The 17,605-nt window shown below is 40.8% G+C and overlaps 1 protein-coding gene across 1 annotated transcript in view; it reads left to right on the forward strand.

Annotated features, from left to right (window-relative positions):
• The window catches only part of LOC127375071 (calcineurin subunit B type 1), a 28,003-nt gene that overhangs the window by 4,997 nt on the left and 5,401 nt on the right, over window positions 1-17,605 (forward strand). The window contains exons 2-4 of the mRNA XM_051420902.1: window positions 5,464-5,503; window positions 14,581-14,757; window positions 16,189-16,248. Of these exons, the coding sequence (XP_051276862.1) occupies window positions 5,464-5,503; window positions 14,581-14,757; window positions 16,189-16,248 (277 nt within the window). The remainder of the gene's footprint in view (window positions 1-5,463; window positions 5,504-14,580; window positions 14,758-16,188; window positions 16,249-17,605) is intronic.

Raw genomic sequence — 17,605 nt, forward strand, 5'->3', positions numbered from 1 at the left:
AACAGTTGATTTATCAAAATGCTTTTCAGTAAATTCTCTGCCAATCAACTAATCAACTAATTGTCTCAGCACTTTCTAAGGTTTCCAGTAGTAATTACTGAGAGTTATTGAGCCTAATAAATGTGCACTTGATGACATTTAATCACAAACTCCTGCTGCTGTTTTTCAGTCTTACTTTGGATACTGAAGTGGAGGACTGCTGTAGAATACACCAGTGTTTTGAATGTTATCTGCCCATCTTGCTTTCTACCAAAAGAATGAATACAGTGAGCAGCTGAATGAGGCATTTTGTCTGAAGAGGCCTATACTGGGCCTCCTATTTAAAGTTGGGCAACAGCTGTTTTGAGAGATATTGGCTTACATACAATCATAAGAAAACACCATTGGGTCTTCACACCCTGGACCTGGATTACTCTATGGTAATTGGCCTGCTGCAGACACAGCAGTGTTCATTCATTTTTATGGTTTATGCAAGTCATTGCTCCATTCCAGCATGTTCTCGGTGGCACTGCAACTCACAAGGTGCTACAGTGTTTAAATGTAAACATTATGTGCAGTATTTTGAGTGCCACAATGTAATTGCTTTTGGGACAGTGGGAAATTTCCAAACCTTTTTTTAATGTCATTCGTTCATTCTGATATTTATCTGTAAAATGAGTGAGTCAAGTGTGCAAATGTGCACTTACCTAATAGCAGGCCGGTTGTTTGTCCAATCAGCACATTTGGGCATGAATGAATGAGTATCTCTGCTGCTTCTGGCCACTACTTTGCCCTTAACTGAAGCACTAAAACCCAAAAACGTCAGATAAGGTTGCCTCCAGGTGTATATGTTTGTAGAGACAAGCATTAATGCTCAGCAAACCTGCCTTGTATGAAGCATTTAAATAAGAAATCTCAAGCTTTTGGTTGCGAGTTAAGGTGGGACCACTTGTTCTTACTGTCTTTTAATCTACAATAAAGTAGAAATATAATATAAACAGGAAATGGAAAGAGGTGAGGAACTCTTTTACTTTAGTATAGGGAGCAAGTTGTGATGGGAGTATCTTTTACTACACACCGACTATTAATATGCTGTCATTTGATTTAGCTTATTTTAGAGTGAGAGAAGAATACATTCTCACGTCCTGCTAAAGATGTCTCAGAAAAGCCCTCCAAGTCTCCAGCCCCATGTAATATACTCCCCAGTCTTTCATGTTATGACTGGGTTCTGCGGGTCTATAATTAGCCGTGTTTTTGGGTTGGCCGTAACGTTGCTGCTGAACCAGCGGCGTTGCCAGACTCTTCATTATGCAAAACGTGTTTTGTGTGCTAAGGCCTAATTGATTCTGAATGAAGCATGCATTATTGATGAGCCAACACGAGTCTCTCTCTCTCTCTTCCTATTCCTCTCTGTGTATGCAAGAGGCCATTTCACTTTGTTTACCTCTTTTTCTTTATATTTATAATCACCCCATTTGATATGCCTCTTTTGCATTTACATAAAGGGACAGCGCAACAAGAACTGCATGAAGTGGTTTGTTACCGAACACATAACAAGAGTTTCTCCTGACCCCGCGTTAGCTATACCAGTGACCTAAGGCAGGCCTTAGTAACCTGTAATCCTCAACACCAAATCTGCTTTGCATTAAGTCTCTTTACCTCCAGGGACCCTACAGCTAGCACTTAAACGACAGTGGACATCAGGGAAGTAGCACTCATTTACCCACCATTTTGTCTGGGTATTATTTCAATCAACTTTTTGTAAGCTAAGACAAATTAAAAGATTTCAAGAGTGTCACTACAGAAAACATTGTCCATCCGTTTATATGGATGCACAGAGAGATTTTCCCACTTTATCCCACTCTCTTTTATTCTGTTTTGATTTATCTTCTGGGCATTGGCGTTGTCACTCTGATATTTCTAAAATCAGTTATTTTGGATGATTACAGCGCTAACACACCCATGCCAAAAGTGCAATTTGCCGTTGCTTTGCGTCTGTTAAATGTTCATCTGCTATTTTCTGTAGTGGCCACAGTAACATTTCTTAAGTATACTGAAGTAGCATCACAGTTAAGCAACGTTTGAGTAAAAGAGATAGATCTGTTTCGTCTGGTCTATCAGCTTTATAACTAATAATTTGATTTTTGTTTGAAGCGTCATATTGCAGTGCCGGAGCTGGATACATTTTTGAATCGGTTGCTATACTATAGTCATGAAAACTCAATAACTGGTTTGAAGCTATGTTTGGTGTAGGTTAAATGAACTCTGGTGTACATTATTTGTCTGTTGTTCCACTCTGGTCTAGTTCGCGGCTCCTTGGCAGTATTCCCCCTGTCCTTCGAGGTCCCAGTCCTGGTACATTCAATCAATAGGACCGCTTACCAGCTAGTGGCGGCAGCTGGTACAGTTATCATATGCAACAGAGCACCAGTAAGTGACTCCCTGTGTTAGAAGAAAAAAGGACTGTGTTGTAACAATCCCCTGATAGTTTTGGCCCAGTCACAAGGCGCAGCCTCCCAAATGGAGTGCACGTTGTTTTTGGTTTTATGCGACTATCCACTTAATGAAAAGTGGGTTGGAAAGACTCTTCACAGCGACTAGCAATTAAGTCGACTATTAGGGGGCAACCCTAAGCACAATGAAGTGCAATGAAGTGAGGATATCCGTGTTATTAAGGATTTAATATTTATAACTCTTGGTTCATTTGCAAGAGCTAAAAAGTAACAATGAATCATTGTTTTTCTTTAGTGCTGACCTAGGGAACCAAAATACAGGTGTGAACAACAACCCAAGTCTCATGTAGCATGGTGAGGGTGCATAGAGAGCCTGTCCTTGAACTGGAGGACACTGGTTCTAGGCCTAGAATCCAAAATCCTGGTGAAGTGTCACTCACTACATCTCAACAGCTCTTGCATTGTTCCTCTGTAACAGAGTGAGCTCTGTGTATGAGAGCAAACAAAAGGACTTTTCCCTACAGGGATCAATAAAGTATCACATTGACACTATTATGCTTTGAGCCACACATGCAATGGGACACCCAACCCCAGTAATGCTGAAGTCATGCGCTACACACTGAGCTAAACTGGAATTCAATCCCTTAAACTGGCAGTGCCCAGCCACAGTCAACGTGTAGCTCCATAAAGGAAAACTACGTATATGTCAACCTCTGATCACTGCAGTAGTGGCAGACTCTGCTCTCTGGTGTCAGATGCTAAGTCGCTCTCCTGGCTAATCCTGTGTCACCTCTTTGTCCTTAATGCTCTTAAAATACCACAACTTCTCCGAGGTAAGTCTGCTGTTGTTTGGCAGCACAGCGATAAGCCAGTAGATGACATAACTGCCACGTACTTTTTCAAGCCAGGATCAGTGTGCATAGTGTATTTGTGTGTTGCTGTGAGTAGCTCCTCTTATCTGTCATAATATGCTACTAATAAGTAGTCGTTCCTGGGATAAATGTGCCCAAAAGTTCAGACTTTTGTTGTTGTGGACCTCTGACTGAAATTCCTTACTGCTGTGTTTTCTTTAAAGCTCCTGTGTGTAGGATTTGCACATTTCTGACTTTGGCTTCTAGAGGTAATGTAAGCAAAGACAACGCAGACAGTATTGCTTCCACTTATTTGAAAGTCACGATTTTCACGTAAACGTTTGATAAAAATGGGCTTTAAATCCAGCTTCCATGACCATTAGCTGGTATGCTGGACACGAGTCCATCTCTGGATAAAGCCACTGGATGCTTAAACTGAGCTGCCATGTTTGCATGTCCAGTTTGCCGTCTCAGTTTGGTATTCCTCGATGGAGCTGCAGGACGATTCCGGTTGATTGCTTGCTGGCCCAGGGCATCTTCTTCCCTCAGCTGTAGGATCCCCTTCCCCTCACCCACCCCTCCTCTCTGCAACAGGGACTCCTCACTGACTCCCATGTGAGCACTCAGCCTCACTCTGCCAGCAATCAGACTCAGGCTCAGTGGACACTGCAGTGTTGGATGGGATGGGATGGGATGCAGATGTGACTGCTGAACATGAGCCAATACAACACACACACACACACACACACACACACACACACACACACACCCGGCATGCAGTGTCTCTGGAGTATGGTTCATTTGAAGAGCCTTTGCGTTATGCTGGAAAATGTGATGCTGTGCATTTCATGATGCATGATTTTAAAGAGGCTGCACATGTAAATAGGAAATAGCTTCAAGGGGTTTGAGTGAAACATCATTTTGAAATGTTCACAGAAGCTGTTTTAAATGGCTTATATTTGTAAGTGCTTGCAGTCTGCAGTTACCTCCTTGTCCACACAAAAATTTGACCTCAACCTCATCAGTATAGGATTTATCATCCCTTAACTAAAATATATTGGGACAGGTCACAACTTTATGTATTTGTGTGTCTTTTTAAAGCACAGAGTAAACTTTTATTTTTCAAGCATTGCCATGAAACATTCAGCATTGTCACATTTTAGTTGTAATCACACTGATCATAGAATATATCACATCTGCAGCATCGAAACACAGAGTATCCTTTGCAGTGCCCATTAAAATGTGTAAAACATTGATATGCAGTGGCAAAATCCAAAGTGATAAGCACACAACTGTGAAAAATGGTAAAAAGATGTATTATTTGTAAAGATGAAGTACTTATGTTGCCAGTCCTGACCTGTGGGATGAATTGTTGTCTGTTGGAAGGTGCTGCAGTACTTGAAGGACACGTGTGCATGTAGACTATCTGAGGAATTCACATCCACAGTCTCTAGACAATGAAAAAGATGTTTCCCTTGAAGCGAGGGGAAGCCCATGTTGAAAGATTTTTCATTTTGATAAGAGCATTCGTGCGATGATATGACTCAGCAGCAACGAAAACCAGAAGACCACATCTGTAGACATGGTCCTAAACATATTAGCTGAAGTTACAATCCATCGCTTTTATAGAACAGCATAAACTCTAGGGTCCAGAGTCTAAGCCATTAAATTTACAATCCTGCCAGTTTCTGTCGATTGGCAGGATGTAACCTCCTGGTAAAACAAAGGTTCTATGATATCAACAGCCTTTTTCTACAAACATTGTCACGTCTCTAAATGTTCCCTGTACAGATTATGGCTGAATACTCTTTCTGTTGTCCACATTCCTGTTGTTGAGAAAATGTGTGGTATGAAAATGAATCCAGTGCTCACCACAGATCACCAGGATTTATTGTCTGTTAGCTTTTAGGTACTATTGTTTGAGGAACGAGGAAACTATTTTCTATTTTAGCTATGTTTAGACTATTTTCTACAGAACTGTTTGTAGAAACAGTTCTGTAGAAAATAGTCTAAAAATACAAATTTTTACTTGAGCAATTTTTAATCAATAATAATAAACTTAACAGATGTAATTGGTCTCTACTTAAACTATATTACGCATAATTTTAGGTTGTTTTTGTACTGTTGTGATGTCTCCAGTTACAATGTGAAGTTACACCTCTGCTTCTCTCTCTCTTCAGGGAAATGAAGCCAGTTACCCCCTGGAGATGTGCTCGCATTGTAAGTATTTTGAATCTTCACTTGCTCCAGTTGTGCGAGGCTCAATTTTGTTCAGAGAATTTTTTTTTTATTTATCTGGTATAGTTCACCATTTGCAGGGTTTCCCCCATGCAAGTAACATTTATTTTATAAATTGTTTTCGGAATATTAATATTGAAATTCTATGGATTTTTATGATGCTTTATGTCAACATTCGATTAATTAATATTCATTGATGTGATTCAAGTCCTGTTCGTTAAATCTTAGGTATTTCATATATTTAATATATCACAATAAATGTGGCTATTAAAATTATTTATTTATTTTTGTCTATACCTAACACACACCCTTATTATTACACTATCTGTTATCCTTAGAAAGTGCAATTTTTTGTTTTGTTTTATTTTTTATGTACTAGTAACGTGATTTCATCTTGCAGTCAAACTCTTATGTTCCTGGTCATGTTTACAAGATGTCTGCTTAGTGGACATCTTTGAGCTCTCAGGAGGAGGAGCTTTGTCCTCATCCTTCACCTTCCCTACCTGACGATAAATCAGCACGGATGCAGATTTCTCGCCGCTCGCTTCGGTGCAAATGGCTCGATTTACACCATGAGGTTGTTAAGAAGCGGGCTAGAATAGGTCCGCTGCTGCTTGGGTTTAATGAGCACTGAGACGGTGACAGGTCCCTCTGTAGTGTAGGTGTACTTCAGGGACTGTGTCACTCACTCATCAAGTCTCAGAGCCACACGTGAATAATTGTTTATACATCAGAGCTTCGTAGTTGGTTGTTGATATTTTTGGTGCTGGGGTTAAAAATGTGTTTTAAGAGGCAGACAATAAGTAGAAAATATTTATTAAGCCTAATAAGGCAAATTAAGAGCATTCTGCTAGGATTTAAATTTGCAACAGAGTCTTAATGAATACATCTTTTTGGGAATTTTAAAATCACTTGTGTCCTTCTGTAGCAAGGTAACCCAACCAAGATGACACACACACACACACACACACACACGCACACACACACGCACACACACACACACACACACACACACACACACACACACACACACACAAACAAACCTATTCAATATGACACTTCTCGTTAGAGTGGGCAGAGCTGTGGACACACTGTGGCTTGTCCATACTTAGATTGTACTACTGTAACATCATGGGGGACATGACTTTGGCCTTCCAGGCCTGCAAGTCCTTCCAGGCATTCCTCTCCCCGCATTATGGCAGCATGGTGAGGGGAGGTGGATTTGGATGATGTATGACCCTGAACTGAACCCATCAAGGACCTCTACATTCAGTCTGGGATATTTACAGCTTCTCTCCATTTCTCCGTCCGTCTGGCTCTCTTTATTCACCACTAGCCGTCTGTCTTTCTCTTCTCTTTGACTGTCCTCTGTTCTCCTTTTTTTTCTTTCTAAAGATTACATATAGGCATGGAATACAAGTACTTAAACCATTATATAACTAACAGATAAAGACAGACATTTTTGAACAATATTAAAGTAATTGGTCACTAAATTGAACACTTACGAGAAAATACTAACTAAAGTATATTGAATGCAGGCTTATTAGCATTTAGCATTTAGCTACTTAACGGAAATAATTACTTTTCCCCTCCTAGTTTACAGATGTTTTTAACATCGGAAAAGGTTCAGAATTTCTACCATGGTTGCTTATTCTCTTTTTTCCCTTCTCTCTCGTAGGTTTTCTCTCTTTGATTTCTCTCTCTCTCTCTCTCTCTCTCTCTCTCGGTCTCTCTTTGGATCTCTCCCTCAGTCTCTCTCCCACCCTCCAGTGACAGAGCAGCTGTTCAGCTCATCAAGTGCTTGGACAGGCAAACACTGGCTGTGAAGAAATTAGCTCTGGCCTGCTGCTCAGATAGATTCAGTGTGCTGCTGCACCTCCACCTCACCACCCTCAATGAGACTGACAAAGTCACACAGTAACACCCACCTGTGTCACCTGTGCCTGCCATCAGTTCTATTCCTGTTGAAGCCCTTAAGATCAACAGGAGGAGGTTGAATCTCCTTAATATATGCATTGTGAATTAAGGGCATTATTCTATGGTGAAGGATGATTTTTTTTTTTTTTTTTAAAGTCCTGTATCGTCTTCTCAGTACAGCGTCTCACCCCTGCTGGATGAGCTGAGCTTAGATCAGGCAAAATTTAATGGCCTACTTGTGGGAGCGTGCCTAATTAGACACAAACCACACAGACACACACCCACACACACGTATACACTTTGCTAAAGTGCATGCACACGCCCACTGTTCCACCGCTCTCTTCACCCCCCGCACGCACGCACACACACACACACACACACACACACACACACACACACACACACACACATAACCACATCATGCTCTCACAGAAATGCAGCAGCGAGCCTGAAACCATTGCAGGCCTGTCTGCAGCCCAAAATAAACGACGGGCGACTCGCTGGAGTTCCTTGTTGCTAGGGGTTTCCCTGAGGGCGGGAGCCAGAGCCTCTGTTGGTGGGGTGAGTTGGGGGTTTTCTGATGATGACGGCACGGCTATAAATATATACACCATCAGCGCGCTGCCCTGCTTCGTCCTCAGTTTGGTCTGTGCAGGCGACCTGTACATTATCAGAGCAGCCAGAGCAATCAGCCTAATGCACCGAGTGCTGGAGCTCTCCGCTGTAGTACACACACTCAGCTGTATGGCCTCCTCTTACCATTGGCCTACATGAGATGAGACAGAGAGAGACAGAGACAGAGAGAGAGACAGAGAGAGAGACAGAGACAGAGAGAGAGAGAGAGAGAGAGAGAGAGAGACCCAATATCCAGTTTCACAGGTAAACCAGAGTGTGTTCTGTGCCCACCTGATGAACACAGTCGAAAGACCAATTTGACTTTTAACACTAGGCCCAATTTTAGCTAATTAAATATATTTTCTTCTTTTAGAAAATGCATGCATTATATACACTGAAAGACAGCAGTTACACATCTGCAAGTCTGGGCAGAATACTAATTTACCTTTCAGAAGACACTGCATAAAAAATCATCAAAATCTGCAAAATAACATTTGTTGCCAGATTATTTTTAGGATAAAAAAAGAAATGATTATTTGATTTCGATACATTTGTTTCAGCTGTCACTAAAGTAGCAGCTAATCTTCCTGGGGTCGACACCATTAGGGTTATGTTTTCCCTCCAGAGCCACTTTCTCACACTGAGCAGTACTCCTCATGACTACTAAACTGGTTTGTGAGTTCCTCTTTAATGATTGTAATCAGTGGCTCTTTTTATCATCTTGTCTGTAGTGCAGCGTTGTTGTCCAATATGTTTCCTAGACAACACACTCCACCCTCATTGGCTCAGTACAACCCCATTATGCTAATTGGCACAGTGTTATGTGTCAAGCTCGTGTAATTACTGAGCTGTGCATGTAACCGTCTCTCGTTTACCCACCCTCACACCTTATCTTGTGTGTTTAGGGAGCTATATACAGCAGGGTCTAGGCTGTAATTATCAGTAACATGTCAACTGATTTTTGCTCTGTATATCACTCCCTCCCCTGCTTGTCTCAGTTTAGGTTTGCTGTGTTAATGCAGTCACATGTCTCCATTAATGTGCAGGGTGAACCATTGGCGGGTTGATCGTGCTTACAAGGACAAATTCATTAATGACATTTTGGGAACATTGTGTTTTATAATTAAACAAAAATGGAAGGGGAAAAGCAAGGTGCACTTAGCAGATTTTTTTGTTCACGCAGCAGTACTGCTGTTTAATGGTTAGCTTGAGCAAGCTGACTGTTAACTACCTGTAATGTAGCAGGGTTAAGCAGAGCATTTAGTGTGTGGTCCGAGATGCTGCCTAAAAAATGAGGTTGTTGACCACTTGCACCAGTTACAAAAACACTATTGATATTGTTATTGAACTTTCTGATACTTGATCTAAAATTAAGCCACTCTTGCTTTGGTTCAACCAGGATAGCAATCTGTCCGGATGACATTGTTGTAAACGCATATTGAAATTGCATTTCCTTTTTCATACACTCACACACAACTATAAAAACAGCAAACAATACTGGAGGACATGCAAGACAAGCCATTGAGTATGGACCAGAAAGAGGGCCATTTGGCCAACCATTGCAGTATTTTCTCATGTTAATTGATGCTTATGTCTGTGTGTGACAGACATAGTGTGAGCCTTCTGTGTGCACTCAAACGCTGATGACATACATATGCATGCGTTTTCATGTGTACACCTCATGAACAGTGTGTGTGTGTGTGTGTGTGGGCTACTTTGGGGGGCTAACTGGTTTCAGTTGCCTAGTAACACAGTTGAGGGTGCATACAGTGCTTATGAAAGTAAGTGTGTGTGTGTGTGTGTGTGTGTGTGTGTGTGTGTGTGTGTGTGTGTGTGTGTGTGTGTGTGTGTGGCTCTGCCGTGGAGTATATGAGATTATCATAATCATCTCACAGTTACATTGGGTCTCCCTCAGAGCCGCTCATTAGCATAGCAGTGTGAGAAGCCTCTATGACTGTGCAGCCCTCGCATTAAACTGTTTCTTTTTAGATAGTTTTCCCTTGAATGTTCCATGAAATGAAAATGCATTCCTAGGTGTATTATTCCGCTATATTATAGTTTTATCAAACAAAAGTAACGAAAAGCACGTAGTTCTGTAGAGTTATATCCAAACCCCATCCCCTTCTCTTCCTGTGTAAACATTAATTTTGCTGAATCATCTTGCACTCATTGGCTTACTGTATATATAGAAATATATATACTGTACAAACTGTGATGGCTTTTAGGACGATCTAGCCTACTCCATCATCATGTGAAACCTGCAACTTTACCGTACCTCCATCTGTAAACTAACTAGCGACATGGGACAGAGGTGTGCATTTGAGTGTCAGTTTGCAACATCGCCCACATCATTGCAGCTGTCTCTGCTGCCAAAGGCTCAAACATACAGACTGTGGCCCGACGCTGGGGTTAGAAACACGTCTGTCGCCTCCTCCTCTGCAAGTGGAAGTCATGGAGGAGGTTACCGATCAGCGAGAACAGGCTGCATTTTACAGGTTTTATTCCCCCTATTTTAAAGCTTTCTACTCAAACCCCTCCCCAGCATCCTGTTTTTTATATGTATACACAAGGAAGATGTGCAGAAACATACCAAACCTGCCTGGTTCATCTTCTTTGAAATATTTGATGTGATCACAGTCACTTTTTGTGTAACAGTAATTTTCCTTCCTGTCTGTAGTTGTATATACAGGTTTTGTTAAGATTTAAAAAAAGGAATAAATAAGAGCACTTCACTCCTGTCCTCCCTTTTCTGCGTCACTTTTCCATCAAGCATGGTAATTTCATCAACACAGCTGCCCTCTCAATGCAGGGATACCAGTACCAGTTCCATTTTTTTTGTATTTGGTTCTGTTCTTCCTCTTGTATTCAAACCAAGGCTCACTAGTACCTTATTTGTTACAGTTTTCGGTACCTGTCATCACACCACATTTGAGATTTTGGCCGCTATAAAGGAAGATCGCAGTCATTCTACTCCCCTCACTGGAAAGGTGTTTTCTATGGAGCCATAAACCTCCAAATATGATTGGATTTGTGACTCTTCACCTCTCGAACGTAACAGTTTTCAGTAAGAGTCATATGTTGGAAAAGTCAGTTAAACTAACTGCTGTCATAAAAGCCTTAATCATGAGTTGTATTTGGCTCAACGGGGAGCCACGTCTGTCTGTGATGCTGGCAGACGTGGGACTTGTTGGTCGAGACCAGGAAAGAGACTCAGACTGTGAGAAAGCTGTTGTCCTTGCTAGCATGAATAATACATGTACCTACTCACTTGGCAGCCCCAGGCAGCAAGAAAGGATCTGAGCAGAGTGTTCAGATGTTCCCCGCTCAGTGACGTGAAGTGAAGTTTGTTACGCGTTGTAAATGTCAGTCCGATTTTTCATCTGTACTCCAGCTGATCCCACAGACCTGACTGTGTAGCAACAAAAGGAAGTTAAAGTGTGACAGAGAACCAGTTTGACATTAACATCTGCTGTTTGGAGGGGAGTTCTATTTTATGAGCCCTACAGAATGATGTGTCCATTGCATATTTTTTTTGGCTGCAACTAATGATTATTTTCATTATTGATTAATCTGGTGAGTTATTATTTACTTGGTTAACTGATAAAACTAAAAATACTAGAACATACCTATCACAGTTCCCCAGAGCCCATGGGGAGGTCTTCCAATGTATGACCAATAGTTTAAAACCCAAAGTTCAAAGACTGTAAAAACTAGCAAATATTTTCATTTGAGAAGCGGGTACCTAGTAAATTTAGTCATTTCATTGATTACCAGCTCTGTATATTTGGCATGTTTGGCTAGAGTGTGAATGAAACCCATAACCTGGCAGTGTTGTGTTTCTACTGTCTGTTGAACTACACAGAGAATTTAATCCAAACAGGAATCTTAACCTTATTAGTCTTTTTCCTTTTTCAACCGTTTGAGCCCTACGGTACCTCGGAACAGTTAAAGGCTTTGATTCAAAAGAGGGCACTAAACCCACTGTGGTGATTATCTTTAGCATTGATGCCCCTCACACAGGCTAAACTGCTATGTTGCCAAGTTGGTGTCATGTGCTGTGAACAGGAAACAGGAGGCTGCTGATAAGGAAGTGTTTTGTGTCAGAGGACAGCCGTGTGCACGGCTCTGATAACTCACACCTAGACAGAAACCCTGTGGCATATATCAGATTTTGTGCTCGTGTGCAGATTCATCATGTATCAGGAGTCGCCAGCAACATAAAAACAGAGCAGTAAACAAGCCACATCTACTTAATGTGTGCAAAAATCATGGAAATGAGCCACAGTATAACAATCATCTATTGTAATAAAGGGCTGTGTTTTGTACTGATGCACATGCCAAAAAAAACTGCATATTAATCAACAGGCTGCAAACCATAAGTGTTCTACAGTCATACATAGGGAAAAAACAGATTTGTCCCTTTTAACATCTTTGGAATTTGGTTTTCGGAAAAACTCTTACTATTTTTCATTATGCCATCATTATGGAGTAATCTCTCTATTATTTTCAAAATGAGTCAGTTTATCAAATGTATTTTAAAATAAAACTGAAAAATCACAATCACAATTTCTTTGACAAGTCAATCTGTTCAATCTAAAAGACTAAGAAAAAATCAGCAAATTTTCACATTTGAAAAGCCGGAACTTCTTTTTTTGCCTTTTCTTCAAAAAATGAATTAAACAATTAATCAATTATCAAAATCATTGCTAATTATGTCAGCAGTTTCATCTTTATATCATACTATATGTGTGTATGTGTGACAAGTGTATCATATTTTTGTGGGACTGTCTTTACTATGTAGCTTTCCTTAGTATTTGACGTGTAATTGTGACTTTGTCATATTTTCCCAGACAGGTAAACTAAAGTAATGTTTATTGTCCTCTGCTCCCCCTTCATTGTTTGCCTGCGGCAGTGTAAATTAGGGTGCTAAGTTCAAAACCTGAAGTTCAAGTGTATACTGCATATAATATCGTCACTGCACTTGATGCCCTTCAGTGACGTAAAAGCACAGTTAACCAAATAAAATTCACTTTGTTATCAAGTGAGTTCCTGTCAGCATCACTATTAGTCATAGAACGAACAAAAAAATAAAATAAAAATAAAACCCACAAACTGTCCAGTAGAAGAGCATTACATCATAATTGCTTTATGGTATGTGCCAAGGACCATAAATGTACGGGAACGTTGGTGTGGACAGAACGCAGTGTACACTGATTATATGCTATGATATATATGTGACAGGGACAGAAACTTCAGCAGATTGTACAGTTTATACTGCACTTTAACAGGTTCCTTTAACGAAACACACACGTGCTGCTGAAGTTGTGTCCACCTCAACATGTCTCACTCTCCCTCATTTCTCCCTTACTCCTCCACCACACTCACGCTCTGATTAGTCATCGAGCTGATGTAGCGAGGCTTTTTCTTGTCGTTTACCTGAACCGGCTGTCCTCCTCCTGTGGAGGTCAGTAAACTGGAATGAACTGAATTCTTAGTCTCATAAATCGGTCACACCACTCTGTTGTCCCTCCTTCCCTCTGTTAGCTATGTGTTAAGATTAATAGACAGCCCATGTCATTTAGGACCCCAGATTAAAGCAGTAGTAGTTTGTGGTTGGCCAATAGGATCATGTGACTAAGTGTGAATGAGCTTATATAGTAATTAACTGGCTTTGTTATTGGTTCTGGATTACTCCTTGCCATTGTTCATTATACTAGTCAGGGAGTTAGGGCTGTTTCAGATGGCAGGGGAACGAAAGATCTGGACCCCTTCTGATAAAAAAGCACCAGTAGACCACAAAGGCTGTAAGTTTGCAAAAAACGTTCTATGTATTTGTGTCTTTTGCTCCTTCCTCTGTTACCCCTTCTCCTCCGCCCTTTCACCCCAGCTCTCACTTTTTTACATTTCCCCCCTTTTTTATTTTTATTTTTTTCCTATTTTAGGTTCAAAGCGGTATTGTTAGAGCAGTACCATGGTTGGCTTTGTGTGATGTGTGTAATCTAGCAATTGGAGCTTTTTCAATAGTTTCACCCATTTCAGGTCTCTATGGAGGAGAGGAGAACAAAATGTGCTGTGGTTACTGTGGTCTGCAGCTTGGAGCGGTTAGCTCAGTCCTGCGCAGGCCGGAAGTGGTGTCCTTGACCTAGTTGCAAGTGGTGCCTACTAAAATTTATGACTATTGTTCATGCTGTTGTTAGCAAGGATATTTATATTTTGCATAACATCCACTGGCGTAGAGTATGTGATTCTTTATCCATCTTGGAAGACTGTTGCTGCAGGTGATCAGTGCACTGTGGCTCCTAAATTTGCCTCTCACTTTTAACTTGTCTTTCTCTTGTTGTCCTAATATTACTTCCCTATATGGCTGCTCTGAGTTAAGGGGGCTATCAGGGCACTATGTATCGGCCCTCTGCACACGTTACCGCTTTGATGATCTAGGCGATGGACAACAACATCAGCTGAGCTGTCGAAGTAAATGTAAATCTCTCATCTTCTCCCTCTCTCTCTTTCTTTTTGTCTTTCTCCAGTCGATGCTGATGAGATTAAGAGGCTAGGGAAGAGGTTTAAGAAACTCGACCTAGATAACTCCGGCTCTCTCAGTGTGGAGGAGTTCATGTCGCTGCCAGAGCTCCAACAGAACCCGCTAGTCCAGAGGGTTATCGACATATTCGACACAGACGGGAATGGAGAGGTGGACTTTAAAGGTATGCATTTAACTCTGCTGGTATGGGGGACAACTGGTGCTTAAGTTCACAGCTTTACTCTATATGTAAGTTCAGTTCCAACCTTTGTTTCATGTCATACCCCTCCTTCTCGTCCATCAAAAGATATTTAAAATAAAGATGCCACTACACTGCTGATAATTCTGCTTAAAATTCGGTGTCAGTGCCACTTTCACAGTTTATATGTAGTTGAGACCAGTTCAAACAGGAAGTTCACTGGGCTCTATCTGACTAAAGTAAGGCCTTAGTAATTGCTTTGCTTTGATCAGAAGTTATCTTTTTAGGTCTCTATTTTTACCCACAATCCAAAATTCAGCCAGCCAACTCACGTGGAATGAGAATGGCAAGCGAGCACCAAGCTTAGTACAGTAGTAACAGATACAGAGGCCACCGACAATATACAGTAAGCTAAATATTGACCATGAGTGCAGCATATCTACAAAAGCTGAGGAGTGTAGAAGTGAGTTGAAATATTTTTTTAATTCTGAGCTGAACATGAAGTGAAATGTGATTGTGACTACCTATTATATATTTGGAGTCATGTTGAGTTTTCCCATCAAGCCATAACACACGGAAAGTTTCATGTGAAATGTGTGCGAGACAACAATTATGTGTTTACACCCCTAGAGCCAACAAACAGGATTTACCTTCTACAAGAGACCTGGAGTCAATAGAAAACCCCCAAAGAACGGCATCAACTAGGAGGAAATGTGCCGCAAAACCAGTTATGTCAATACGCATATTCATATCTCACCACTATGTAAATCAGCAGCATGATGGCACATGTGCTAAACAACCACCAAAATAAAACCTGGAACAGCCAGTACAACCATAAGCATTGTAAATACTGCATCTTGTTAATGCTGTATTGATGTCTCTGCTGCTCTCAAATGTAATATACAACAATATAAGACAGCTGTAGCATGGTCCAGTGGCATTTAGTGTGATTTGAAGCTGATTTTCAGTATTAAAGATGATTAATAGAAGTGTTTACGTGCACAAACACACAGCATTTGAGTAGTGAAGAAAATCCACTTTCTGAACTGAACACATGACCCTTAAAGTTATGTGTTACAAAAGAGACCGATTGTTTTAAAATATTATTTGGGAAGTTCAACTAGAAAATAATGAGATAATATGTAGGGACTTTGCACCGAGCAGTCTTTCAACTCTTCATTACAGTAATGTTTTCAAAACTCTATTGCCAGAAATCAGAAGTGTTGGAAGTCACGACAAAAAACTTTATTCAATAATGTATTGAATAAAAACTGGAAAAGTTTGGGAAGAAAATCGCAAAGAACATAATTTCAAATCCTGCCATGATGTGAACATCAGCAGTCATGAAGCAGAAGCTTGTGCAGAAGCCTGGAAAACCCACCGCTCTGATTGTTGTTCTCTCCTCTCCCCTCCCAGAGTTCATCGAGGGAGTCTCACAGTTCAGCGTCAAGGGGGACAAGGAACAGAAGCTTCGATGTAAGTAAAGCTGATTCTTCAATAATACCGCATGTGCCCAGAGGTAGCACAGCTGGTTCATGGTCCCCAAACACGTCCGCTTGCTTTGCTGCTTTGGGACTAAAATCAGCTGGGGGTTTATCTCCTGTGTCTCCTCTCTTCTGTTTGTCTCACCTTACCCAACTGCTCTACAAAAAAAAAAAAACCCCTGGGGGAAAAAATGCTAAATGTTGAGCAGTGTACAAAATTAACTTTTGGCTCACCTACTAAGGGCTAGTAAAGCAAAAAAAACACAACAAACTTCTTGGCAGGTTAATTTATGTGGAAATGTCACCCTACCAGTTTTGAGCACTGCCCTGTCTCTATACTCAGGCTTAAGGCTAATCGACCACTCTCAAAACAAAGAGACTGGGTGAAAGTTGAGATGCCACTGCTCTTAGTAGAGCCAGTGTAACTGGAACACGTTTGATAAAGGCTTACTGTTGGTTTGCTCAAGAGTTTACTGTGGTTGACAGTAGGCATGGGACAAAATGAACATTTCATGTCACAATTTGGTGTGCCGTAAAAGACAAGGCATTCCTCTTGCAAAGAAATATAACAACAAACAACTCAGACAGTAGACAAACATAAAACCAGCATGATAAAGGATAAAGATAAAAGTAGAAGTGCTCCAGGCTCTAAAAATCAGCACTTACAAAGAGAGATCAATAAAAATAAAAAAAACCTGAGATATATAACCACTAGAATAAATGAGGGAAACATTCATATAAAAACAAGAAAAACGCTGTGCCATGTTACTACAACTTATTGATCTGAATGATAGCTGCTGGAGCAAAGCTATTTGTATTCCGCTTTGTTCTACATCTTGGGACTGTAAACCTCTGCGCAGAAGGAAGAAGCTGAAATTCACTGTGCAGAGGGTGGGAGTCGTCATTTCAAATCGAGCTGGTTATCCGCTGTAACTGTCTGTTGAGTCACAGCTTAACCCAGAGTGCCTGTACAGCAATCGGCCTACTAGACCATTTAACAATTTGATATCATATTACCCAGATATCCAGCCAAATATGCTTAAAACTCTTAAAATGGCACTGAAACATACTGGAATCAGTTTACTGTACATTGTTAACAAACAGATTTATTTCAATTGCATCACGGATAGGACACCGACAATAGGCACCTCTGTCATTCTTAAGTTTGGAATCCATAGTATTTCCACACATCCGGTTTAACCTTTTTTGTGGGGGATACAACGGGTAAGCCGAGCCTTCGATTTTGGAATTACTGGAAATATGTGAGCTCCCCCTTATGGCAAATGAAAATAAATCAGGAAATCAATATTGGACTGTACGTTGGTGAGCTTTGCAGCTTTTTCAATTCA

This window comes from Dicentrarchus labrax, unplaced genomic scaffold (genome assembly GCF_905237075.1).
Source record: "Dicentrarchus labrax unplaced genomic scaffold, dlabrax2021, whole genome shotgun sequence".
NCBI classification, from domain to species: Eukaryota; Metazoa; Chordata; class Actinopteri; family Moronidae; genus Dicentrarchus; species Dicentrarchus labrax.